Source organism: Morchella importuna, assembly GCF_003444635.1.
Source record: "Morchella importuna strain M04M26 chromosome Unknown Morimp01GS048, whole genome shotgun sequence".
Lineage (NCBI taxonomy): Eukaryota > Fungi > Ascomycota > Pezizomycetes > Pezizales > Morchellaceae > Morchella > Morchella importuna.
Window position 1 is genome coordinate 62,805 of NW_025763445.1, and position 27,390 is coordinate 90,194.

Here is a 27,390-nt window from a genome sequence, read left to right on the forward strand (position 1 = left end):
CCTTTTAATGCTAGTTCCCTTCCATCTCGGAGTAGTTCTTTGTCGAATGATATGCAATCAATATTAGAAATACATGTAGTGCGCTGTAACCAATAGGAGACGTTCCTGGTGACGATGAGGAAGACTATATAGTTTAGATAGCGGAGATTGCCCAAGGAAAAGAAACTACACATAATCTCACCATTGAAACAAACTCATTCTTCTGAGTTTTACCTACTTACAGATAGGACCTCAGTGGCCGTTATATGGCATGATTGAGCAATAAGTAAGGATACGCATTCGCAATTGAACCAGGCTAGCCAATACCGCCGTGCAAACCGGAAAATCTATTTTCCGATCACGTACCTACCATGTAACTCATCAGCTCAGATACCCCGCACATATTCCTACCCATAAACTTATATCAATTTACCCTAAAATTTATTCTACAAATCAACACACAATGCCAAACCTCTTTTTCACTCCAATTCTCAACCCTCCTCTAGCATGTACGACCACTCGTGTCGCTGGAAAGCCAATCCGCTTCTATGCATGTATGGAAATTACAACAGACACTGGCAGCGTGGTCATAAACCCTGATGAACGGTTCGTATTGATGATGTGGTACACTGTGAACGGTCGCGGTGCATCGCGTTCCGCGTTGTTCAGAGAGATTACAGCTTCCGATGAAGATATTGTTAAATTGGTTAGTCAATCAATCTGTCTATCTACCACCATAAATTTCGACCTTTTGGGTGTATGGGGGATAGGACTAATCCATTTGGGATAGTTCTATGTTCAAGGGAGTGACAAAACCGCGAGTAATATCAACTTGCGAAGAGATCTCTTCGTTTTAGATCTAGATTATGATTGTGACCAGGGACCCTTGCAGTTTTGTCTGAATTACCGCTATTCAGATGGACCCTGGTAAATTACTCAACTGCTTTTTTGATCATCAAACTCTACTTAAATATTGTGGCTATATATATTCGGGGACGATGGGGAAATCTTACTCTCTCTAACGACACGTATAGGCTTCGTGCTGGCTCCCGTATAGGTTCTGCCGATGGCCGCATCATTTTCCAGAAAGAATCAGAACATATTCATCTCTCTGATCTATTCATTCCTCTTGGGAAAAAAGCCCATACATGGGATGCAAAAATAGTAGAAAACGCCGAAGAATCTCCTCAGGTTTGGAATATGACACACAAAATCAGCACAGAGGATGCTATTGGTGAGGTAGCAATAGGGAGGCCAAAATACCTTGAGCAGTTTATGGCGTTAGTTAAGATTGCACGTAAGACCTCTCACCAGAAGTATTGTGGTTTTAAAACTATGAAATGTTTACAATGGTGTCTCGCAAGCGCCATGGATTGGACCTGTCCACGGAAGAACTAGTTTTGATGCCTCAAAAGATGCTGTCCTGGTACTCTTCCAGCGGAGCTACGATGGAAAACATGTAGCGGTTCTTCCGGTTTCTGGGCTTGGATCCGGGAGTGCCTATGTTACATCTTGTACCTCTGGAGATGGCTCTATTGTCGTCCGCGGAAGGAATGATGGTGAGGGGCCTATATCTGAGAGGAAAGTCCAGGTTATTGTCGCAGTTGCAAATGACCCTTTCAAGGCGGTCACAGCCGCTACGAACTATTTAAAGAAACTCATTATGGATAGTCGGGGTTTCGAGTCTACATTGATTGACCAGTACTCGAAATTGGAGCTGGAAGGTGAGGATAGGACAGCATGGGAAGATGGCTTGAGTTATTGTACTTGGAATGGGCTAGGTGCTGATCTGGGTGAGGATAAAATTCTCAAGGCGCTGGATGAACTAGAGAGAGCAGGTGTTAGGAGTAAGTACATGTACTCATGTAGGATCACTCGATATATGGTCAACATACTAACCAGATTTAGTCGGAAACCTAATCATCGACGATAACTGGCAATCAATCCCTCCAAGATCTTACACTTCTAGTGGGACATGGACATCATTTGAGGCTAATGCAATGTTTCCTTGCGGTCTGAAAGGGCTTGTTGAAAAGATTCGGGCCAAGTGGCCATATATTAGACACATAGGGGTCTGGCATGCATTGCATGGATACTGGGATGGGATTACCCCTGGGGGCGCCATTGAAAATGCCTACAAGACAGTTCGACTAGGATGGAGAGACAACGTGAAATCAGTCGACAGAAAGTTAACATTCATTGCCCCAGAAGATGTTGGGAAATTCTACGATGACTTCTACAAGTTCCTGAGTAGTTGCGGTGTTGACGCTGTGAAAACAGATGTTCAATGTCGTATCGACGAGCTAATAGATGGAAAGGATACTGCTAGGATGGCAAGGGCCTATCAAGATGCTTTTAAGAAGAGCAGTATTAAGTATTTCGATCGAAGGGCAATTTATTGCATGTCTCATGTGCCACAAATTCTTTACCATTCCCTACTCCCAGATGATAATAAGCCTGTTTTCTTTAGATCATCTGATGGTACGTATAATTCTGTATTCGAAAGTCAGTAATCTGCTAATTTTTCTAGATTTTTACCCGAACGTTCCTTCAACTCACTCATGGCACATATTTAGCAATGCTATGAACATGATTCTTTATGGGCAGCTAAACATTCTTCCAGGTTGGTTTCAACCAAAACAAAACCACCAACGCTTACTAATTTTCTTATATAAATAGATTGGGACATGTTTCAGTCCTCTCTTCCGACATATAACACACTGCACGCTGCTGCTCGTTGTCTCTCAGGCGGCCCAATATTCCTCACTGATATACCGGGCGAACATGATGTGGACCTCATCAATTCTATGGTTTCCCCTTCCCCAGCCAACCGCGCCCCTCGTGCACTGAGACCCTCGCAAATGGCCATGGCTAGCGACCCATACGTTAGTTATCATGCGAGCAAACTACTTCAAGTAAACAATACACACAAGCATTCATCATTGCTTGGTGTATTTAATATCTCAACTATGGCACTGACTGAGCTCATAAACATGAAAACCAGCTTTCGTAACCTTGATCAACAAAAAGAGTATGTGATCCGTGCGCATACTACAGGGAGGATCACTGAACCAAGGAGGGTTCTGGACGGCGAAGACTCTTTCCTGGTTGTTTCTCTTGAACCGAGTAAATGGGAAATCTTTACTGCAATACCGGTAGAAGCTGTGGGTGTTAAAGAAAACATCGTCAAAATTGCGGCACTAGGAATCAAAGAAAATATGACCGGAATCGCTGCGTTGAGAGACATTAGGTTGTATAAGGGGGATGACGAGGATACAGTGACTATACAGGCGGATGTCTGTGCACTTGGCGTGCTGGGTATGATATGGGATCTACCTGATTCCTTTAGAGTATTATCGCTGACCCTTTAAAGTGTTCTATATCTCCGACATCGCCAAGGATCGTACCCTGGAACGAATTCGCGTCCACGTTGGTAGGAAAACCCTTCCAACAAGAGTTTACTCGCTCGTAGATTCGACACTGGAGATAGATTTGTTGAATGCTTGGAAAGATATGGGTATCAGTGAAGGGCATGACGAAAGTGAGGAGGTAGTCACAGTCTCAGTTGAATTGTCTTGAAAGTCATAGGGTGGTCTTGAGATGATACTGGGACTTTCGTTCATTTACTAGACGTATAAATTTTCATAGACTGAAGCGTACCTTGTACAATAAATATACGTATGTAAGTAGGATGCGTATACTACATGTACATGTAGTTTATATCATTCAGACAATGGTAGCTGGGGGGGTGCGTACGTCATCTTTTTTTCCCCAAAGGCTCCATCGGTGATGCGGACCGGAGGAGATATGGGGTTCGGAAGAATAACTGCACTATATTTCGAGTCGTTATCATCACAACTTATTCTTCCCGCTGAGGGCTGCAATACCAAGACCTTGGTTTGGCAACTTTACGGAATACGGATAGTAGGCCGCTTCCCATAACCAATGAAGACGAGGCTCAAGTCATCTGCGGACTTCATCTAGGATATGTTCTTGGCTGTTTCAACTAATGGGTCAATCAGGTGGGTAAAGAGTAGATCATTACTTTACTAGAGACTGCTAACATTAACATCACCAATAAACACTAGACTGGAACTACCTGTAGCAGTCAAGGCGCGCCTACTATTGAATTATCAGTTGTACAGGCTTTTCAATCATAGAATCATTGGGGCTCGATTATCTGATGCTCAGCTTAATCGAGAGCCTTACGAAAAGACGGTATTATTGTCGGCTTCTGGACGTGGGGAATCTGAAGTGAAACCGGATTGCGGAATGATTTACCGAACCTACCGAGATCGGCGTACCCCAGATCACTTTGTTTATCCTAGGAAAGCAATTTATATATCACTTAATAACTCCGTTGCCCAATTATTAGGAAACCATGGTCCCCTCGCATGCTGACAACTATTTAGCCGTGCCCCTGCTTTTGGCCTTTGGCCCTGACTAATCTAGGTAATGATCAACTACTTTTTCATGGTTCCTTGAACTTTCCGGGCCGGTAGCCAGTACTGCACGCGCTCACTCCGTACGCTTTGAACATTGAAAGCTCCCGAGCTCACTTACTTCGGAGACGCCAAGGGTCGATCAATCCTTTTCTAGAGCATTCCTTATTGAATCCAAAGAAGTCTTCGAATGAGATGCCTGGTTTGGTGTATAATCTTGTTGATCATAAAGATTGAAGACATGGGCATATCGGGCTTCAGACTCCGCAATCTATCAACTTAATTTATTTTCTGTTTACCTTAAGCTTCCTTTAATCAACCTGTCAAAATATCAAATTGTCAAAGCAGATATGTGTATATAAACACTCAGTTCCACCGCTCTTTTAAATACCATCCTCATCATCCTCACACTTGAATCCATTCACTTCATTCCTTTTCGAAGCCAGCCTTCTATTTTACCAGTCTTTTCACTCACAAAAATTTTCCATACAAAATTCAAAATGAAGTCTGCAATTCCAATCCTCGCACTTGCCTCCTTCTTTGCCACACAGGCTACTGCCCACACAACTCTCCAGTACTTCTGGACTGACTCCTCGACCTCCACAACCGAGTGTGTGCGTGCTCCTCCCAACAACAACCCAGTCCAGGATGTCACATCCGCCGATATGGCCTGCAACGTGAACGGAAATGTTCCAGCAGCGTCTGTCTGCGAGGTTACAGCCGGCAGCACAGTGATTCACGAGTGGCACCACACAAACCGTGAGCAAGGTGCTACTGACGCCGATGATCCGATTGCCTCCAGGTAAGCATATATACCTAAAGATATTTACAGAATCATTACTTACTCCTTTTCCAAAATATAGCCACAAGGACCAATCATTACCTACATGGCCAAGGTTGATGATTCCAGCACCGTCACCGACGTGACCTCGCTCGACTGGTTCAAGATCGCCGAAGACGGCCTCTCCGGTGGTGTCTGGGCTGTCGACACCTTCTACGCAGACAAGACTGGAAAATGGTCTGTCAAGATCCCAACAAACATCCCAGATGGTGACTACCTCCTCCGTGGAGAGATCATCGCTCTGCACTCGGCAAGCTCGTACCCTGGTGCTCAGCTCTACATGGGATGCGTGCAACTCCGCGTTACCGGTGGAAGCGGTGGAACTCCAAGTCCCACTGCCAAGTTCCCGGGTGCCTATGCATCAACTGATCCTGGTATCACTTGCAACATCTACTCTGGACTCACTACTTATGAGATTCCCGGACGTAAGTTTCATCCTTGACTGATCATGAACGATGGATTTGAGCTAATACGTGTTTTTAGCGGCCGTTATGTCGAGCTCAAGCTCCAAGAAGTCGAAGAAATGGATTGCCTAAATTATTTAAAAATGAAACTAAAGGGGTAGTATTATAGTGGTGAGGTGTTATAGTGTGGCACGTTGGAATTAGATAGACCTTGCTGAGCAAGGGATGTATGTATATATTCAGATAGATTATATTAGGATTTCAATGCACATATTATCTTTCTGGAATACTGAGTACCAGAGCGAGAAGAGAGACATACCATATTCGGCGGTCCACGCGTGCTAGATGAGGGAATTAAAACCAACCAATCAATGGAATACAATTAATGAAGTAATCAATCAATTAGATGGCCATAGAATAAGTATATCGAGTGATATATGATGATTGTCAACACAAACTTCCCCGTTATTTTTTTGTTTTTTGTTTAATTCATTAATTGCATAACTTCCCCGTTATTAAAAGTCACCAGTGAAATATAAACTGAATTTGAAAACTCAACCACACATATAAATAAAGTAGTATGTTTATTTGTGGATTCCCAATGTCAGTTGCTCGGGTCTGTGTGGGTGGAGATTGAAACAAGCTAGGGGTTGGTCTCAGACTGACTCCTGAGTGTAACACCACTAATATGGCTTCGGTCTCGACTCAAAAACCCTAAGCCTAGATAAATCAATTTAGACGAGATTCTGGATGGAGCTAAGCTGGTTTCTATATTGGGGTATACATCGTGGATTATCGAGGGGTGATCGAAATCATCGATAGCGGCGCTACCTTGCTATATTTTATCGTCAACCTCACATTAACCTCATCCTTCACAAATAGTAGTTCGATATTACTCACGCTATATATATTGACATCTTTCCTTGCGCTTCTCAGGTGTGGAATTGCGAAGAATGCAATCGCCCGTGAAGCCATGACATGAAGCTCGCAGACTCGGCTCACAATCCCACCTGCGCTCTCCGTCTCCTTTGCCCTAAAAGTAAATATCCTCCAGTCAAAGAATAAGGAAATAGTCCCCGAAGGTATACGTCACCGGTTTAAGTCGAATATATTTTTACCTCCGTGAGGTACGCTGGTATAATTCATGCATGAGAAATCACTCGCGATCAAGAATTCATGATCGCTAGTGCCAGACCACCGGCACATTATCACCTTTAGAATTGTGCGACGGAAATTTTAATCTAGATGTCCCTTTTTCAAGTGATAACGGTTAGTAGTGTTAGCTGGAAGTGTTATCTTTGGGGGGGGGGGGGGGGTGGATTTGAGGAGTTGTGTGCCTGAATATGAATGCATATTTGTGTGGCTTTAATTTGCGTGTACGTGTATTTATGTATTGATGCAGAGGTAAAATTGTATATGCTGCACTAGGCCATATTTGCTATCAACCTTTCCGTTGTACACCTCATGATCACCTCTGGCTCACCTACAAAATTTAAGAGGAAACACTTCATTCGGTTCACTTCATCCCATCGCATCGGAAAAATAATTCGACAGTTATATAATAATGAATTAAGTATATCAAATACAAAAATATAGACTCTCAAGAGAGGCATAAGAAATAAAAATCTACAACAAGCTTACAGCCTTTTCACCCCCATAATATCACACCTTTCCAAAAACCATCTTTGAGTCCTATGGATGCCACCGACTCACTATCTCAAACAACCGCTTAACAGCTGGCAGGGGAAGGAACGTTCTTGCAGCTGGAAGAGGTCTTTCCACCAGTGATGGAGACACCAGACCAAGACCAGTCGCTGCAAGCACCTGATCCACAGAGAATGTAGATATCGGTACCAGAGGAGCTGACGGTACCCTTAACGTTGCTGATGGTAAGATCAGTGATGGGGACACCAGTGGTAGGGCTATCAAAGAAAAGTTAGTATCTCATTGTCAAAACTGTTAATTTGGAATAAGAATGTTACTTACGTTCCAGTGGGAGAGCCGTTCTCGTAATCCTGCTCAATGACAATACCGTACTTGGTGATGGCCTTCAAGGTGATTCCGGAGTAGGTAACGCCCTTGACCGTACCAGTGGCACCGTAGACGGTTTTGATGCGGACACCGTTCTGGGAGTCGACGATGGTGCTGTCACTGATGGTGACAGTGTCAACGGTGTTGTCACTGCGTCCACCAACGGATCCGATGGAGATACCGTGACCACCTGAGCAGTATCCGTTCTTGAAGACGATGTTGGTCCCGGAGTTGACAGCCAAGCAGTCATCCTGGTTGTAGACGGTGGCACCGTCAATGGTGATGGTGTCAGAAGAGCCGACATCAAAAGCATCAGTGTTGTGGCCGAGCTCATCAGTGTCACCGTCCTTGTTGTTGATGGTGATGGTCTTAAGGCTCAAGTTCGAAGAACTGTTGATTGAGAAGCCCTGGACCGGGGTGTTCTTAAGAGTGACGCCGGTGATGGTGGAATCATCAAGGTTGTGGGCGTAGAAGAACTTTGGCTTGGTCTTTCCGCCGTTGCTGCCCTCTCCGTCCCACCATCTGGAACCATCACCGTCAAACATGGATCCGGAAGCACCAACAACGGTGATCTTGGAACCAGAGACGGAGACCAAAGGACCTGACCACTCCTTGTATCCGAAGGTGATAGTGCCCTTGAAGGTCAACTTGGTACCGTCAAGGAGATCAGTAAGATCAAGGGTGTCTCCGGCAGGAACAACGACGCTGTCGATAACAAGAGTGGTGCAAGCCTTCTTGGCGGCAGCAACATTGGTGTAGGAGGTGACTGTGCAAGAAACCGAACGGGATTCGATATCAGCAGCCGGTGCTGCGGAAGCAAGGCCAAAGAAGGCGGTGAGAGCCACCAGGGCAGATTCGGTGATGTACTTCATGGTGGTAAGTTGATTGAGGGACTAAAGAGCCTGTCTGTAGTGTTGTAGTTGGAAAGAACGAAAGGAAGAGAGTGAAGACTGAACTGTGCAGGTGTAAAGAATGAATGATGAGCGAGGACTGGAGTTTGAAAGATACGACGGATACATGAAGGTTATATAGGAATTTGAGGTGTATAGAACCACCTCAGTGATTCCTTGTTAGGAGTTCAAATGTGGGGAACGGAGAATTCCTACAATATTGACCATAGGCAAATGAGTACGGACTCTATGCGGGTACGTAATATCTCGCAAGAATTTTTACCTTTTTCAAAATAGTAATCTTCAAAATAACCATAAGGACTCAGTGTGGTCTAACAATTGTTTGAAACTATGTATGTCTAGTTACAAATACCTCTACTCTAAAGTGCGTGCAACGTTCAAGATAGTTGATACTTGGATTAACTAGGTAAAGAACACCCGTGAATTTCCCAATTCGATTATTGATATCGGTGTTTTTACCGCCAGTTACAGATTGAGGTGTGGTTACAAGGGTCGGCAATCCGGAAGCGAATGCATCGGTACACATGTCAAAGCTTAGCTATTCCCCATCAATCTCACAACCCTGCACTGAAACGGGAATTCTAGATGGCCTACGTACATGTCTGAGAAGCTTTAACCTTTCGGAGTTTTGTACAATTAAAAAGCGAATGGAGTACAAGCTGTCGGGTATCGGGTACGTATAGTATGCCCTAGAAATGCTTGATTCGACTTCTTATATTACCGTCTCATATTGATCTCAACACTTCTAGAAATTAATTACCCCAGACAAGCTTTAGGTACTATACTATATACGATCAAGCATCTGAGCATACATCTCCTCGCCGATATATCCGGGTCAGCACAACGGCAGCATATAGTGATTGTGCGCTGTTCTTGATTCCAGCCATTCCAACTTGTAGCACCAAATCACATTCTAGGCCGATACCAACATAGTATTACAAGCCGCCTATTCCTTCAGGTTGATCCATTAGTATCGGACAAAAAACACCGAACGCGGCTTGCACGGGGAGACTTGCGAATCTCGTTGTTCTCCCGCCTTACGTTTATTAGCATGTCGGCTTGGCGATAGCCCGATGTCGATAGATTTGTATTCTATCCTACCGAAGGACGGCCAGCTGGAATAAGTCTGGAAGCGCTTTATTCCACCCACGGTACATCCTAGAACCATCCTATCGCATTAATAATCTTTAGAATAGTACGCGTACTGTGTCTGGCGGAGAAAAATCTCCGCCGGATTTATTACAGGATTTCAATTCCATGGACGTGCATTCGCCAAGAAAAGATCAAAAAACAAGACTTTTCAGTACTATGTAGGACAAACAGCTTGGCATGCGAGCAGGTAGATCACGATCAAGATACCTATTTGCGGCCCCGCCGGGAGGAAAAAAAGCGTCCAAAATACAAGCTCACGGGATTTCCGCTGTATCATCCAGTCTCGGGAGACTACAACCCGAGCGGAGCCAACCGCGATGACTTGTGTGCTGGAATGAAAACAATCTCATTACCTCACTTCAATATCCGCCGAGTTGACAAAGAAAAATCAATTTCACTTGAGGAGGCAAAAACGGGGTTGGAGAGCGACTGAGCGCCGAGCGGTGAGAAATGATATTCAATATCCCTTTCTCACTACACGTCAATCATGTCTACTCCTTTGAAGGGTGATAATAATATCACTCCATCAATACGTACTCCTTTCTGGGTGTTGGCGGGGCTAAGCACTGTTCCCGGAAATCGCGCAATTTGTGCATATTGGACAAGGATGTGATAGTAACCACAGAACCTGGATCATGATGAATCACTCGATTTAGAATAGTTATGGACATACTCGCGCGGCCGGTTTGAAGCCGCTCAAAGAACTGTGGCGAATGATCTGGCAACGACTAAGAGCTCACGTTTTTGCAGTATTCAGATCAATTACCTTCTTTGTCTGAACAGCTTCAATCCGGCCGCTAGAGTACATATATGCACATACACATAGGCATATACCTACATACATGCCTACTAAATATCATCTGAGTACGCTCTCCGCTCAATAGAACTGGACCCAAAGAGCTGATGCCAGTAGTTGGCTCGAAATGATTAGGAGAATTAAGGTTAGGGTCTCGGCTCATATTTAGCTCGTTTTTAAGACTTGATACGAATACGATATTCACAATAGACTGACCGTGGAAGATTCCGTTTACATTGACAAGAACGAACATATACCAAGGACCAACGGAAACATCCGCGAACGTCCGGTTTCATATCCCCTGTCATCATTAAATCTGGTGCCGACAGCCATAGCACCTGCTGCCCTGTGCTTAATGACCTAATCCGACAGAGCGAAGCTTTGTCAAGGCCGCACGCAATTAACAGACAGCTCTCGTTCTGGCAGGTCAAAACGCGTTCTCTCCCCACGTGATGTTTGAAGCATCAAGTGTCACTCGCCTTATAGAAGTTATTCCTCCAAACTCTATATACCCTGCTAAATTCTACGTTAACACTTGTGTTTGTCAACGATGCTATCAAGGTCTCTGAAAATAGTATTTCTGTGGTAAATGGACATTTACGGTCCCGTGATACAGAGTGAGATCGGTTTTCAGCGAATCATAGGCTAGAGGACTTGCTCGATACCATTGTATTCTTGCCTTCGAGTGACGATAAGGTGAATATTAGGTCACACCTCTTGAGCTGAGCCAGTCATTTAGTCAGACTGTATACGAAGGATTTGGGATATGCCCAATGGTAAACTTTGACAAAATGGTGTTACCGTTGAAGATTTGTTTAAAAAGAACTGGAACGTGGAGGATGAGCTGTCTATCTTTTACCCATATCTCGCAGTTCGATAAACACCCAAATCCTCGAGAAACCACTGTAGAACGGACTATTTTCAACTCCAAAATACAGGAACGAATTTTCAGGTTGATCGTTGCAGATACTACTACCACGGACAGAGATAATAACACAAATACCACTAGTATAAACTGAGAAATGTGCGCCTATAATCCTAATGCGCAATATAACTACTGGGCCAACGGGCAGCGTTGGGCTCAACATACCGCAGAAAATGGGGTGCCGTACTGGTAAACGAAATAACCTTGAAATCTAGCTATTGATGTCCCTCTTATATTATTAACTATAATTACTAACACCGTTCCCTTCCTCAGGCAGAACCTGGATACCGGCGAATCCGTTTGGCAGATGCCTGACGAGCTCAGACAGGCTATGGGTCAAGTACCTATGCAGAACGCGGGCGGCGGGTTCTATGAGATGCCAGGGATATATAATAATCAGTGAGCTACTACTCATTTACCTTTCCATGAATCAAAATGCCCACTACTACTATTACTATCCTAGTAAGTACCATATGTTAACAAGCTAACTACAAACGATTCCTATACAGAAACGACGGCGACGATGCTATGCTCGAATACACTCTCCGTCTTTCCCTCGTCGAACTCCAGCACTCCACTGCCGCCGCCGCCGCCATTCCCACGCCCACGCCTACGCCCACACCGGTTGCGCCCGTGCGTACAACTACGCCCAGGCCCAGGCCGGGCCCCTCCCAAGTGCGTGAAGGCCGCGAAAAGAACATCTTTGAAAAGCTAGATGTCCCTCCCCGCAACCCTGTCCGCGCTCATATGGCTGATCCTGGTCCTGCTCGTGGGACCTGCGCCATGTGTTCCTCCGATACCGGGGTCCAGAGTGCTCCCTGCGGGTGTACATATTGCTCCGGGTGCATTATTAGGATGTTCATGTATACGACGAGAAGGGATCCCTATCAACCACTACAGTGCTGTCGGATCGAGTTCCCAATGGAGCTTACCGACACCGCCTTTGCATATCTCGAAGCCGCACGTAACGCCGCGGGCGCCGCTACATCTGCGGCGGCCCCGACCCAGGCCCAGAGCAACAACACCACCGCCGGCCTGAGCAAAGGCAAGGGCAAAAACCGGGAGCGGGAGCGGGAGAGCGCGGTGCGGCGGACCTTCGACTGCGTAGCCTGCATGGACTCTTTCGTTCTCGACGACGTAATGGTCGCGCCCGACTGCAACCACAACTACTGCCGCCCCTGTATGAACCGCCTGTTTGTCGAGTCGACCAAGAGCGAGGACCTGTACCCTCCCAGCTGCTGCAAGCAGGCCATCCCCATCACCTGGGCCAACCTCGTCCTCAACACCGAGGAGCAGAACCAGTTCTACGCAAAGAGCGAGGAGTGGAAGACCCCCAACAGACTCTACTGCTCCCGCAGGCCCTGCTCAGCGTTTATCCCGCCGCTGCGGGTCAACGCGGATTACGGCACGTGCGCAAAGTGTCTGGCCCGCACTTGCGCGCATTGCAAGGGCGCGTTCCATAGGGGCGAGGCGTGCCCGAAGGATAAGGCGACGCAGGACGTGCTGAATCTTGCGCAGACGGCGGGGTGGAGGAAGTGCTTTAGCTGTAATATGATGGTTGAGCTCGGCTCGGGCTGTAACCACATTACGTGCAGGTAAAGTTCTCTCCTTTTTTTTACAGAATTCTTTCTATATGTCTGAAATAACCTATAGAAAAAATCCAACCTAACCCTCAAACACCCTCCCATAGATGCGGCGCCGAGTTCTGCTACACCTGCGGCGTCAAGTGGAAAGAATGCGGCTGCCAGATGTGGGTAGCGGAGAACCTCCGCCGAGCAGTGGCCGAGGGAGCGATAGCGATGCCTCCTGGAGCAATACGCCTTGGAGCCGTGCCCGCCGGGGCAATACACATCCCCATCGGAGCCCTACCCGCCGGAGCGATACCCCTCGGAGCCTTTCCCATGGGAATGATGCCCGCTGGAGCAGTCCCCTTGGGAGCAATTCGCGCTAGACCCATTAGAATCGTGCCCGCTCAGGGAGGAGGAGGAGGAGGAGGTGGAGGTGGAGGTGGAGGAGTGGGAGGAGCACCAGCCGGCATGGAGGCGCCTCGAATCTTTGTCAACCACGGTGGGCATATCCGGGAGATTCCGGGGGTGAGGGTTGAGGTGCAGGGGAATATGCCGATGTTCAACACGCCGGATGGACGCAGAATGGTGTGGGATGCTATGCATGGGACGTGGCGTGAGATCTAGTGGGGGATTCGGTGAGGATGCTGAGGGGTGGGAGGTAATAGTGGAGACTCGGAGGGGAGGGGTTGTGGTAGTGGTGGGTACATACACATATGGGTGAATTTTTATTTATTCTTTCTATTGGGTTGCTAGTTGGACTGGCCTGAGTTATGGTGGGTGTGTGATTGATAGTGGCATTGGCGTTTTTCTTCTTTGGTGGTTTTATGGGCATTTCTCCAGCGGGTCATCATGTTTAACATTTCCTTAAATTGTTCTGCTAGGCAAAGGGCATTATTTGGTTCAAAGGCACTATCTTATTAGCATTTTTAGATTCACTTTTATGTGATAACGGCATAGGTATTTTAAGAAACACGAAATAAAACAGCGTTTGTCCAGATCTCTTCACGTGAATTAACTTAACTTCAATGCCCCTACCAGGATATATGCCGCAATTGAGCAAACCCTGTCGTCCTCACTCGCCTAGGCTCCACTCCCGTCATGTTTCGTAGCTCCATAGAAAAGGGGATCCTTCATGTGCTTTAGCGGCGCCAATGTGCTTCAGTGATTGTCAGCCATTGCCGTAAAAGAGTTGTATCCACATTTCCTGGCTATATAAAAAGCACCGGCCATCGATCTGCTCCCAAGTCGACCGATTTCGACTTTGCTCACTAGCTAACTACCACATTTCCCGCCAAGCGATCATTGACCCCTCGTCATAGACGAAGCACTCCACCCGAACTTACTCGGGTAAAACGCCAAGATGGAGTAATCCCATAACTTTAAAGTCTACACTCCATCCAAGCTCATAGATACATCTACCGTGGGGGGTTGTTGCTACACATGATTTCCAAAGCCAGTTTACTCGGTGTCCAATTATTAGACATTCCCAAAACGGTAAACTTTCCACTGGCCAAGCCCTTGGCGTCCAACGTCAACCTTAAGGCCGATAACGACGGCCGATAGAGTGCCGTACGAAGGGGGGTGGGTAGTAGTGGGTGTGTAGGAGGTATACGGGCGCAATTTTCAGCCTTATTGAAACCCTAATCCGGCGTTAATTTACTTTATTTTCACGTTCGTTGTAAGTCCGCCAAGAGTGAGAGTACTAGGAAGGTGCGTCAATGATTGAGCTTGATGGTTTTATTTTGCTCCGCCTTGTGTTTTGTGCTCCAGTGCCAAGACTTGGAATGACTGGCGGGTGCAGGTAGAGTACCATCTAGGTACCTAGGAATTCGTAAGCTGGGTGTGCGAGAAGGGTACTGGCTGACTCGACTCCGGGCTCGAGTCGTACGAGAGCTATGTTATCTACGTCTCTGTTCTCTTGGCTAAATCGATCAATGCTGTAGCTAGTTAGTACTGAGTATCATATCATGAAATACCTGTTGGTTAGAATTAGCATCGTATTATGTCCCTCATCCTCATAAGGATAGGAGCCTATATATATACTCTACCCCAAAGATTACTGTATTCCCTCCGCTTCAGTGTCAACTTTTCTACCTCTCACCTATCTACCTAACTCCGCACCATGGCCGTCACCGCCTCTGAAGCCCATTTTGCTAAAACCCTCACCTGGTGTATCCGCCTTTTGCAGCTGGCCTTTAGCATAGTTCTTCTCGGCTCGCTCTCATACATCATCAATGAGCACCGCGAATTTGTACGCCCGGGACCTTATTCACGTTTCATCCCTTACGAAGTGATTGTTCCTGAAGTCTTCGTCAGTAGTCCATCATCAACAATGCCTTGCCTTAATTCTTGTTAACAATGTGTAGTCTATCTTTTCAATCCCCATCACACTCTTCGGCGTTTTCGCAGTCTTCTTCTTTTCCTTTTCCATCCAGATTGTGGCGGCGTGTCTCGACCTTGTCCTCTTTATTGGCTGGATTGCTTGCATTGGCCTATTGCGTAACAACTTCCATACTGATGGGAGACCGAACCAGTTGGCGAGGTATCTTAACGGTCTTAGACGTAGCCATGGGGCTAGAGGACACCAAGCCCTGAACGGGCACCTGGTCAGACTTATAGTGGCACTGGTCATAATACAAATGTAAGTTGTTGTATTGGTGTTTGTGGTGAAGGCTGCTAATTATGGCGTTAGTATCCTCTTTTTCGTGACAGGCATGCTTGCAATGCTGGTCGCAGTCAACGACAGGAGGAAGAAGGCGGCGGCAAAGGTAGCCCCGGCACCGGTCATGGTGCTGGATGACGGGAGGATGCATGGTGTAGCCGAAGATGAGAAAGTTAGGGAGTTCTGGAAGGGGAGAGATAGCAGTGAAACGGCGGTAGCCTAAGGGTTGGCGAGACATGTCGGTGTCGAGGGTTTCAATGATGAGTAGGTGTCGGGTTTATGATGAGATATATCTAGTGCAGATTCTATCCTCTTAATTTCCTTTGTCTTCGCGCATTCCATTAGTTAGTACATGCAGCCCACGACCTTCAATGAAGACAATTTTTTAGCGTTGCATTCTTGTTGTAGTACACACCGTGAGCTCGAGTACACACCGAACGAGGGATTCAAACTAGTGTGAGCTGGCTTCAAGATAAGGAATGATAAAACAACTTACCTTCAGTAAGGCTTCTTTAGTGTGTAACGCCCAAAATAAGCACGGGCCCAATGGTCACCTTGTTCTAAGCACGAAGCTAGAAGGGAGACGGGGTGTGCGTAGGCTACGCCCTCTGGAAGCATGGAAGTAGACGGGTTGGGGACGAGCCTACTCCTACAGTGATGTAGCATCTGTAGAAATTCTTCATCTCGCCAAAGCCAACGACTTGATCCTAACCACAACCCAGCAACAGATGTGGCATCAATCTTCCCATCTTCTTCCTGGCATCGCTCTTTATACCGGGGGGGATGCTGAGGGTATATAAACTGAAGTGATAAAATAGTGGGGAGATGGATGATGGAGAAATGAGTGGGAGGATAGAAATATTCTTTAGTCGTGGCTTTTAACTTTGTCTGGTCTTTCTATATATGTGAACTGATAACGTTTCTTTACTTGGATAGCTAGTGTATACTTACACTACATTAATTTAAATATACGTTGCCCCTTGAAGGTACCTTAGTAAATGATTGTTAAGAAAATTAACGAAGCTATCTTTCAGTGTTTCTAATCGGAGCTAATACCTAAAACAAGTTTTACCCTCGGTGTATACGTGCACTGCACCTCTCCCGGTACGGTGGTTATTTGCTTCATGAAGGATCACTCGATAATTGATACTTTATTTGGATTCTTCGTGTCTAGAACATATAATCCTAGTTATGGCTGTCCATATTATAATAGCTCTGGCTTAAGTCTTTGCCTACGTTGTTTCAGGGCCCATGAGCCGAGTCAGTCGATTAAACCCTTCTATAGTTATATCCTAGTAGAAGCGGCGTACCATATATAGACTTCATCTAAGTTTTTTACTACATTTGCTGTATTAATTGAGCTACATTATCAGCCTATCTATAGAATCAATATTCTACACCAAAGGTCCCATGGAGCCGTGTTTATGGACGGTTCATTGTCCACAGTACTGACATTGATTCAACTTGAGTGCCGTACGCGTACACAATCCAACGATACACCATATCATAACACCATCTTATTTGCATGCTCCTACTTCGATCCTGTCTACGGCTGTTACTGTTCCAAATCTAAAGCTGCTTGGGTCTTGGATGAAAGGATTCAGATGAACCACTGCAGGTCTTGTGCCTTGCATGTGGGATAGCTGAGGGGGCGGGGGGAGGTAAGGGTCCGTGTTTACAACTTTAAGAATAAAGTTTTAGGTTATGCAGTTAGATCAGTGAGAAAGGGAGCAGATGTGCACTCTTTGCATTACAGCGCCCATGTATGTAAGAATAGACTTTGGGACTGCCGATAAGTGTTAGTGAATAGTTAGGAACACTGTATTCATAGCTAGATATAGAGAGGACACTCATGCACTGTACACGTAGAACAGATATACCAGACTAGCTGGTATATCTTCACGGTTAGAGGGCTCTTCCTCAACGACTTTCTCGCAGTATCGGAAAACCCCCCGAATTGTCCACAATATGCCCAAGATGATGCTCGTAAACAAACTCTTTCCTTCGATTGAATCACTCATGATCAAAAGGGCACATATTTCTATATTTGAATAATGGCTTCTTTCAATATAGCTGTCAGCTAAAGATTCAACGCCATTATCACTTAGAATTATCGGTTAGTTCTATATCCTATATCGCGTGCAAACTTTGCACTCGTGTTGTAGTAATTTTACCCCCCTTTTTATGCTGCATGCTGACCTCCTGAGACAAGCGTGATACTCTCTCAGTTCAAGAAATATAGGGCTCCGTTTCAACATAATTATAAGCCCGAACAAATATAAGAAACCAACAGATGGAAAACAAACCCCTGAATTAATAGAATGTTAGTTAGAAGCGCTAGCACTTTTCACTCTGGCTGGTCTTTGATCTGCACTTTCACGTGCGCCACTTCCCAATCGAGACGCCAGAAAGATAACAAGCAGCAGCTATCCATTCACCGCCAATCACTCGTTGGAATCTGTACGAGCCGCGCTGAGCTCGAGTTTCATAACAGAGCCAAAACACACACGCATGTTTTGGGATCGCGATGATAATGGCTACAAACATCACTCCCCTTATTAATGCAAATACAATGCCACAACATCTCTCCCTCTCTCCCTCTCTCTAGCCTATGTAGAACCCAGAGTTTCACCTCACCTATCAGTCAACTTTCAACCGTGCGCGTCAAGCCTCCGAGACCTGCGTTCTGTGTGAAGAGTTCACCGCCTAAAACACGACAAGCCCATGCCTTGCGCTGTCTCTGATGATTTGATCCCGCGCGCCCAACTGCTCTAAGCCCCAAGCGGTAACATAAGCGAATAACCGCGCTTGTGTCGCTGCGCGTGCTGTCCCAAATATTAACTCCGTGCTCCGCCTCGTTCCCCTCTCAAGCCTAGCTCCATGTTCTGAAGCTCCACTTCCAGGGCCAAAACAAAAGAGAGAGAGAGAGAGAGAGAGAGAGAGAGAGAGAGCTCTCGAATCCCCACCGGATCATATTAAACCCATTTCTTAATGTCGCTCCCACACACTCGTTCACGGTCGCCGTCGCCGTCACCGGCCGCCTCAACCATCCTGCCAGCCGACGATACCATTTCGACACCGCTTTCGCCGGCCGCTGCGAGGAGATCAACTGATACCGCCCCACTGCTGTATCAGAAGGTGATTCGGTGGATCAAAGGTCCTGTTCCGCCGCGGGATACAACGCTCAAGCCGTGGTTCCCAGAGTACCAGGAGATTCCGGTGAAGCTTTTGCGGCGCGGGCCGTTCAAGCAGAGGAGTTGGAGGGCGGCGCTGTTGGGCCTGTTTTGGTTTGTTTGGTTGACGACGTTTGTTTCTGTTGTGCACAATTCGAGGTTCCGCAGCAGGGTTGATGGGGTGATGCCGTATATGGCGAGTTGCGCGGATACGATGTGGTATTTATTATTCTTTCCCCTCCATATGATGTTATATATAAATATGATATATTGTACTCTGAATATATGGTTAATCTTTAATTGATTCATAGGGCAAAGAATAATGGATGCGGCCTCGACGGTGCTTCCTGTGGCCCCTTCCAGAACTACACACAGTCATTCCGCTGCCCGGCCCAGTGCGCCAGGACACATGTACTCAACCCGCGGGTCGTCGGCGACCAGAGAATCGTCTACGACACGTTTGTGATTGGCGGGCCCGTCAACAACGTGAGTATCTCTGATCAGGGAGCAGAAGAGGATGCAATCGATTCCGTATATCGTGCCGACTCCTTCCTCTGCTCCGCGGCAATCCACGCAGGAATCATCTCAGACAAGTACGGCGGCTGCGGTGTCTACTCCATGGTGGGGGAAAACCACTATTTCCCCAGTGTCCGCAAGCACGGCATCTCCTCGATCGGCTTCGACTCGGGCTTTCCGTCCTCGTTCACGTTTCTCAAGGGCGTGTCTACTTCGCACTGCACTGACCTGCGCTGGCATCTCCTTGCCGTATCGTTGGTGTTCACCGTGCTCCTCTCCTTGACGACTACTACACCCGTGATATTATTCCCCTCCGTGTTCTGCGCCATCTTCTTCCACGTCTCTCTCGCCTCCGACCCCGCAGCCTACTCAAACCCGTACGAGCTGGTCTCACTCGCACTATCCCGCTTCCTCCCCGCCTGCTTCGTCGCCTACGTCCTCTTCAAGCACGTCATCTCCTACACACTCACGCTCCCCGCCTCCGCCAACATCGAAAAGACCATCCTCTGGCTCGGCCCTCTCTGGGTCGGCGCCCTCAACAACATCACCATCGACCCCCTCATCCCCATCACCCGCCTCACCTCACGCGACATCCAGCAGCAGCCCGGCGCCATCTCAGCCCTCGTCATCGTCTGCTCCATCATCACCCTCATCGTACTCTACCACGCCCACGCCCTCCGCCTCGAGGGCCGCCTCCCCCACTACCTCGCCCTCTACGCCGCTGTCGGCATCGTGCTCGGCTTCCTCGCCGCCATTCCCGGCTCATCGCTGCGCATCCACCACTACATCATCGGCATCACCCTCCTCCCCGGCACAAAGATGCGCACGCGCGTGTCGCTCATCTGCTCCGGCCTGCTGCTCGGCCTCTTCATCAACGGCGTGGCGCGCTGGGGGTTCGCGGGGATCATTGAGACGCCCGAGTCGCTGCGCGGCGACGGGCTCTACTTCTCGACGCTGCCGGTCCTGGTGGCGCCGCAGGTGGGAGCGTCGAATGCGACGTTTGCGTGGGAGGCGGGGAGAGTGCGTGGGTGGGAGGAGGGCGTGAGTGTGCTGATTAACGACGTGGAGAGGTTTAGGGTGCCGGGACTGACGGGGGAGGCGACGTGGGAGAGGAGTAGGTATGGGGCGGGGGAGGAGTGGGAGAAGCTGTATGTGAGGGTGGGGTATTATGGCGGTGGGGAGGCGGGCGATTATACGTTGGCGGGCGTGCTGGAGGGGAATGGGACGTGGGTGCAGCCCGAGGTGGGCAGGACTTGATGGTCTTGTGCGGTGGCGTTGGATGGTGTAGATGTAGATGTGGCTATGGATGTAGCTAGACCTTTTATGACTTTCTGGACTTTCTTTTTGGTGTAAGTACATATAGTGGCTACAGGTAGATGAGACTACGGGAAGAAGAAAAGAAAAACGAATTGCTTTATGACCTTGGCCTCTTATTCCTAGCTTTGTTCCGTCCAATATAGTCCATTAGCCGGCTTAGATATCGAGCTGGTTCAGCACTCGAGTGCAGCATGTAGTCAATCAGTCAGTCCTCTTTGGCCATAACCATAACTCCTGCCGTAATTCCAGAGAAATGCCATACACACCAGGCACCCTGACCTCCACCAGGTCAGGGTTGTTCCCTACGCTAGCTACATTGTAGCTTGTGGGGCCTTATTCTCTGCCAAAAGTCGCCACACGGAATATACGAGTGATAGGTTATGATGCTGCCTTTTACAACAAGTACCAGCCAAAAATACGTCTGTCTTATTCCCCCAACGTTGTCACCATGCCTCCACCTGACATTTACGAAACCACGCCCTCCCGATCCAAACACATCCCCACCGCCATATACCCACCACCCGCCACTTCCGAGTTCGAGTCTACACACCTCCCAGCCAGTATACCCAACACGGAACTGCCAAGGATCAAACATTAACCACCACCAAACGCTAGGTCAAGCCCTACAAACCCCACCTACAAAGCGGCGAAAAAATCTCTTGGCGTCGAAACCGCGCTTTCTTTATAAACGCCTCCTTCATCCCACCTCTTGCAAAAAAACCACAAGGATATCTCTGTACCCTCTCGGTGCAGAGATGGGTGCTACAGCACTCACCCCGCCCTGATGAAGGGGGGGGAGTACATTGGCCCTCCTTTGGGCCAGCCCCTGGGGGGTTGGAGGGGGGGGGGTTGGTGCCTTGCCCTCTTCTGCTTTGGGTGGGAGGGGTGGAGGGGGGATGGTGGTGTGTGGCCTGGGTGTGGTCTGGTGGTGGGGTGGCCCTGGTGGCCTTGGTTTTGGCCCTGGTGGTCTGGTGTGTGGTGGCCCTGGTGGCCAGAGAGTGGTGGTTGTGGTCGGGCGGCCCTGGCGGTCTGGGCGTGGTGGTGGTTGGGTGCGGCCCTGGTGGCTTGGTGTGGGCTGGGTGTGGCCTTGGTGGCCTGGTGTCTGGTGTGCGGCCCTGGTGGCCTGTGCTGCCGCTCTGGTGGTGGGCCATCCTGGTGATGGCCCGCAATCCCCCCTTCTTGTGGAGGGGAGGTCACCCCACCACCGGCCCGTTTGTCCAAAGAGGACAAACGGGCTGGTACTTTCTTTGCCCTCTCCCCTGTTGGGGAGGGGGCCGTTTTACGTTAGGTCCTCGCGACCTCGTTCTGCTCTCTCCCCATGGCGGGAGAGGGCTTTTTTTTTGGCCGTTTCGCTTTTCTGCCCTCTCCCCTTTATGGGGAGGGGGCTTTTTTGCGTTCGGTCGTTTACCTGGTGCCTTTGTTGCCCTCTCCTCTTCGTATGAAGAGGAGGGGGCTTTTTTACGTTAGGTCGTTTTGCCCCTGCTGGGCTTTGGGTGATACCGAGGGCCCAGCAGGAGTGAGCGGGCTGTACTGCTTTTGTGTGTTTTTTGGCTGCCCTCTCCTCTTCAAACGAAGAGGAGGGGGCTTTTTTGCGTTAGGTAAGTCCTTTCTTGGGAGAGCTCGGGCTATGATAAAGAGGAGGTAAGTACGTATCGAAGGTGAGAAATACATATAGCGAATAGAGGTATGGAAATATCAAGGTGAAGAGGGGCTTCGCTGCCGATCCGCAGCAGTAGAGGCTTTATTTACTAGTGTATTTGTAACGTATACACTACTCTTATATGACCACGTATATCTATATCATCCAAAGCCCGTAAGCCATATCTCAAAAATAGGTGAGTTCTTGGCGCGAGTGATTTCCTGTGACTCTAATTGTAGCAGGGTTTTTTTTTTTTTTTGTTTAATTCATTAATTGCATGCAACTTTACAGTTATGGCAATACCCTGAACTGCCCCTCTCCTCCGCCTCCTCTCACGTGTAATTGTAGCAGGGAAGTATCATGTATCCAACCACATACCTTGTACCAGACATCATACCTCTTTCATCGCTCAGCCCTTCTGCTTAACATCAATATAAATTTATATCACCAACATAGAGCTTCATTGGGCTTTACCCGCGATCCATAGACTAGAAGATAAACCTACTCAAGATCACCGCCAGGCCAGTATCTATTCTCAACTCGAAAGGGAATTTAACACTTTGTATGACCGGTCGTTCGTTGAATTACGGTATCTCTAATTCCTCCTCGTGAATTGCGGGTGCCGTTGGAGGATTACAGATGTTCATGGATCGACACTTAAGGCAACGTAGCTATAAATAAGCAAAAAGAAAATACAGCCTTGTTATGGGAAAGAACTAGTATACGCGAGGGAGGAAGGGAGAGAAAAGGTAGAGAACAAAAGAAACTAGATTCTATAGAGAGCAGGAAGTGAGGATTCTCACAGCCTCGCTAGGCAGACTCTAGCTCTGTGGTTATAGGAAGATGATAACCTATAAATGCAACTGTGCTAACATGTATTATATTACCTGACTCCTCAACCGCCCACACATTACAATCTTACCAAGCTCGCAATGCCCTATTCCCGTATCCTTAAGCCCACTTATTCACCAATCTCTCGCCAAACTCTATTTCTCCAACCCTCTCCCCCGTACCAGAACCCCACCACGATCGCCCGGCATTTACTCTGCTCCCCCAGCCGGGTGCAGGATCGGAATGAACCACTCCAGGCAAGGGCACAACGGGCGCTAGCCTTTGGAGCGCGTGTGTGGGTGACATCTGCACTCTTCCTCCGGTATTTCCTTGGCGGATTGTTTAAGGCTGTTTCTCCGATATGCATCATGGCCTATCACTCGGTGTCTGTGCGTGGGGGTGCTTGGCGCGGGGAGATGGCCGATGAATCGAATGATGCAGGGAGAAGGGGCCATGTCTGGAGAGATCTATGTATGGGGAGGTCTATGCTGGATTGGAGGTGTTTCGCCGGTGGTTGAAGGCAAAGTGGGGATGCATGGTGAGGCTCGGATGGATGACCTATCGTATCTTGTTAACGCGCGTGGTTCTAGATCTAGATCGTGGGGAAGTTGTGTGCTTGATGATATCATGATGCTACGTATATGTTACTCGGTCAGCGTTACATATTGGCTTGGGAAGACCAGCCTACTACGGGGTAAGATATGCTGCATAAATTTAATGAATACGAGATCTCGGCCTAAGAGCTATATACAGTGGAACTACAAGCTTGGCATTGACAACAAAACTACGATGTACATACTTTGAAACGATATGTGTACATAAGAATCAGTGTGTATGTATGTATGTACTGGCGGCTATGATAAGGAATCCCGAATCAAGTGCCAAAGAAAAGGGAAGAAATATCGAACTTTAGAGAAAAAAATATGCCCTGGGCTTCGTAATTCTGTTGTGTAGGGTGGGAGGCCAGTGTATCTGTGTTTGAGATTTCACTATATCTATAGATAATATGGAGTCATATATATTACGAAACCAGCAAAGAAAATGTAGCTTTACCAAACCACCCAAACAATCACTGTAGAAACCGAGCTAGATGGCCCAGCAGTATAGTGAAGTTATCCTTATACCGACAATCGCTTAAGCGCAATTGTTTAACCCCATAGACATAGTACGCTCTAGCGAAAATATTACCAAAGTCCCCCCTTTATATGAACAGCGAAAACACAGCATCAAGCACCGATATCTATATCGATAGAGTGCATGCGATAAAAGGCCATTTAGTGATCTGTATGCACTTTCTGGAGAGAGATTATATAATCTACACCGTTTCTAAACAGAATAAATAGATTAAAAAAACATCAATAGTATGTTGTAGCGATTATTCGGATCGAGTGATATACCATGATCAACATCAACCTCGACAATAGCTTCCATGCGGACAGGTGCGGACAGGTGCGGACAGGTATTTGACTCAGTGCATGTTCTATCTGGAGCTTTAGATTTAAAAGCTACATACAATACATACAAAAAATAAACACAAAGATAAATCAGTTAAACATCCCATTGCATAGTTAACACCTAGTACAAATTAAAAACAAACCTAATAATTAAAAACAAAGCCCCCGTCAAGGGGTTTTGGCCCATGCTCACACTATCACCGCGTTCTCTCTTATCCCTCTCTCTATCTCCACCACTGGTAAATCCCCGCCATTCGCCCCCTTCTCCACATCTACATCCACCGCCCCCCCCTCTTCTTCATCCACCGTCGCCGCATCCACCCCGCTATCTCCACACCTCATCGGGGCGCCGCCGCCGCCAAAAATCTTCCTCCCATCCTCTTCACGTGCGCCTCCATTGCGTTTTTCCCATACCCAGAAACTTCGCACTAGGCTCCTCAGCACTGGCAGACAGAATGCGATGGTGGCAGTCGATATCTCGGCCGTTGTCCAGACCTTGATGATCTCGATCTTGTAGATTGCACCGTCAACATCCTGCTCCTGTCGGTAGGCGCTATATATGAACGCCCATCGTAGTACAGACGCTGTTGTGGAAGCGATGCCGACGAGGAAAACGAAGGTGAGAGCGAAACCTTCGCGTGGTTGGAGCTTGAGTGTTTTTAGGATGAAGAGGGGGAGGCCGAGGACTAGGAAAGTATTAGTAGGTAGTTTCATTATTTGTTTTCTAGATTGGATTTGCTTACGGAGGAGGTCTGTGGCAACGTTTGTAAACGTATTTGCGGTGAGACTAGGAACGGAGCGGAAGGTGGTGCAGTTGTGGGGGCCAGAGGTCCCTATAAGGTGTTGATATGAGTATAAATATAAACAACCAACACCCCCTCAAATAAATTCTAGATTTCTCTTACAGTTTGTTTGAATTGGCAGACAGTATAGCCCATGAAGGAGCATATTTGCCACATATGTCATGGCCGTGAAACCCGTTGTAAAATACAACGCCATCCGCACCCTCGTCTTGAGCGCTGGTATCAAGCGATAATATGTCGCCAGAAATGCCGACTTGATCAACCAGAGTATCGTCACATATGCAAACCCTCCCATAAAATGCAGCTACTCCCCACGCGTATCAGTCTTGTTACATTTCTCTCTCCCATAGCTCACTAGAAACAATACACAGCAACATACAAAATGTCCCTTTTCCGTAATTGGGGGCGCAACCCCTCGACTGTCTTCATCGGCTCTCTCCCAAGCCAGCAGCGCAATCCGCGTCTTAGTTGATAGTGCGACCCACGTCACAAACATTGTTGTGCTGATGATGATGCTGGTGTTTGCCCAGATGTCGGAGCGCTCGATTTCGCGGCGGAGACTGCGCTGGTGCCAGAGACGTAGACCGATGAAGATTAGGACAGCGACGCAGGAGAATATGTCGAATGCAATTCGGGAGACGATCAATGAGTCCTTCATTATGAACTAGCTAGCTAGTTGAATGATCGAGCTTGCAATATTTCTTAATAGGGGAGCCTTGGAATCCTGCTGCGCTGCAGTAGAGAGGTTATGTATATATTTGGGCGCTGAAGTACTACTATTGCTGCTAGCTGCCCTGTTTGATCCAAGAAAAGCCTACGTAGTTCGTAGTTCTCTCGTGGAACGAGTATATGTATATATGATGGACTGATCTTCCGCTTCCTGGCCCATGGTACGATATCGCGGGTATGTGCTGCGGCGGGAAGTCTAAACTAAACTAAATAAATCTCCGCCGTGAGTCGGGGGATGCGGACGGTTTTTATATGTAGTTTTATATTGACTCAGTTGTCTATTTTATATCCTCCCCTGCAGAACGGCGATTACAGAAGCGGTGCACCTTGTGATGTGCTGTAGCAACTCGGAGCAGAGGTAGAGTGGAGTAGATTAGATTACATGTGTGCGTGTCGTGTGTGTGTGTCCCCTTGCCTCGGTCATAGTTAGAGAGAGAGGCGGAGGGGTGTTTGGTAATCCTTGGGGAAGAAAGGGGAGGGCAAAGAGTTGCTATTGCGTATTTGAGAGATCTGTATGCTGCTTTCTAGAGAGCGCTGTTTGTATACGTTGTTGATAGGAGATTATTTTGTCCTACAACGGCGGCGGATCTTCATATCGTCACTTCGTACCGTAACGGCGGATCATCTTCGTATTGTAACTACTCCAGTCCTCTTAGCACCTGAGTTATGTTAGAAGAACCATTCAGACCGAGTTAAACTCTTGATATGGTCACCATGATCAACAGCCAACTACATTTGTTCTCAGACACGAAGGACCCGGTTCGTTAAAGATTTCCTAGTTTAGAGAATAGTTGGTTATTAACCAAGAACTAACGTCACTACCGCCCGTTACAATACGTTAGGACTCCGAGCAAGGGAGAGAGGGGAAACGACAGCGAGAAAGAAGCCTTTTGAGCACAGGGCGCAATTCGGTAAATCCTTTGGTGGTTATGCATTAAGCGCGGCGCTGCGGATTGTGCATGAGACAGACAGCCGAGGTTATTAATAGTGACGATAAATTATCTTGTGCGATAAGGCATGTATGTAGATAGGCCCCGGGTTGGGTAGCAGGATAGAGTAGAACTATGAGATCGGGTGTAACAGGTGGGATATGGTGATGGGGGTAATACCAGGTTTGAATTTTTGATCATTGACGTCGACGTATGAAGTACTGAGGTAGAAAGCTTAAGTAAGACAAGGGTATGGATTAAAGCCATATTGAGAGCCACCAACTACAT

At 47.5% G+C, this 27,390-nt stretch overlaps 7 protein-coding genes across 7 annotated transcripts; 5 read left to right on the forward strand and 2 right to left on the reverse strand.

Moving 5' to 3' along the window:
- Positions 1-442: 442 nt before the first annotated feature.
- On the forward strand, positions 443-3,558 carry LAJ45_10602 (uncharacterized protein; the record flags this gene model as incomplete). Its single annotated transcript, XM_046120122.1, has 8 exons — positions 443-685; positions 770-906; positions 1,014-1,276; positions 1,344-1,826; positions 1,888-2,460; positions 2,510-2,602; positions 2,659-3,297; positions 3,353-3,558. The coding sequence occupies 8 exons, from the start codon at positions 443-445 to the stop codon at positions 3,556-3,558; spliced, it is 2,637 nt and encodes an 878-aa protein (XP_045966626.1).
- Positions 3,559-4,921: 1,363 nt separating this feature from the next.
- LAJ45_10603 (uncharacterized protein) lies at positions 4,922-5,798 on the forward strand (the record flags this gene model as incomplete). The annotated part of the gene is made up of 3 exons (XM_046120123.1): positions 4,922-5,223; positions 5,332-5,687; positions 5,746-5,798. 3 exons carry the CDS (start codon positions 4,922-4,924, stop codon positions 5,796-5,798), a joined length of 711 nt encoding a protein of 236 aa, XP_045966627.1.
- A 1,597-nt stretch (positions 5,799-7,395) lies between these two features.
- LAJ45_10604 (uncharacterized protein) lies at positions 7,396-8,569 on the reverse strand (the record flags this gene model as incomplete). Its single annotated transcript, XM_046120124.1, has 2 exons — positions 7,396-7,588; positions 7,653-8,569. The coding sequence occupies 2 exons, from the start codon at positions 8,567-8,569 to the stop codon at positions 7,396-7,398; spliced, it is 1,110 nt and encodes a 369-aa protein (XP_045966628.1).
- A 3,009-nt stretch (positions 8,570-11,578) lies between these two features.
- On the forward strand, positions 11,579-13,673 carry LAJ45_10605 (uncharacterized protein; the record flags this gene model as incomplete). The annotated part of the gene is made up of 4 exons (XM_046120125.1): positions 11,579-11,670; positions 11,755-11,880; positions 11,991-13,076; positions 13,135-13,150. 4 exons carry the CDS (start codon positions 11,579-11,581, stop codon positions 13,148-13,150), a joined length of 1,320 nt encoding a protein of 439 aa, XP_045966629.1.
- A 1,498-nt stretch (positions 13,674-15,171) lies between these two features.
- LAJ45_10606 (uncharacterized protein) lies at positions 15,172-15,934 on the forward strand (the record flags this gene model as incomplete). Its single annotated transcript, XM_046120126.1, has 3 exons — positions 15,172-15,360; positions 15,416-15,690; positions 15,742-15,934. The coding sequence occupies 3 exons, from the start codon at positions 15,172-15,174 to the stop codon at positions 15,932-15,934; spliced, it is 657 nt and encodes a 218-aa protein (XP_045966630.1).
- Positions 15,935-18,702: 2,768 nt separating this feature from the next.
- LAJ45_10607 (uncharacterized protein) lies at positions 18,703-20,657 on the forward strand (the record flags this gene model as incomplete). The annotated part of the gene is made up of 2 exons (XM_046120127.1): positions 18,703-19,103; positions 19,196-20,657. The coding sequence occupies 2 exons, from the start codon at positions 18,703-18,705 to the stop codon at positions 20,655-20,657; spliced, it is 1,863 nt and encodes a 620-aa protein (XP_045966631.1).
- Positions 20,658-24,830: 4,173 nt separating this feature from the next.
- On the reverse strand, positions 24,831-26,102 carry LAJ45_10608 (uncharacterized protein; the record flags this gene model as incomplete). The annotated part of the gene is made up of 4 exons (XM_046120128.1): positions 24,831-25,327; positions 25,385-25,474; positions 25,547-25,748; positions 25,824-26,102. 4 exons carry the CDS (start codon positions 26,100-26,102, stop codon positions 24,831-24,833), a joined length of 1,068 nt encoding a protein of 355 aa, XP_045966632.1.
- Positions 26,103-27,390: the final 1,288 nt, after the last annotated feature.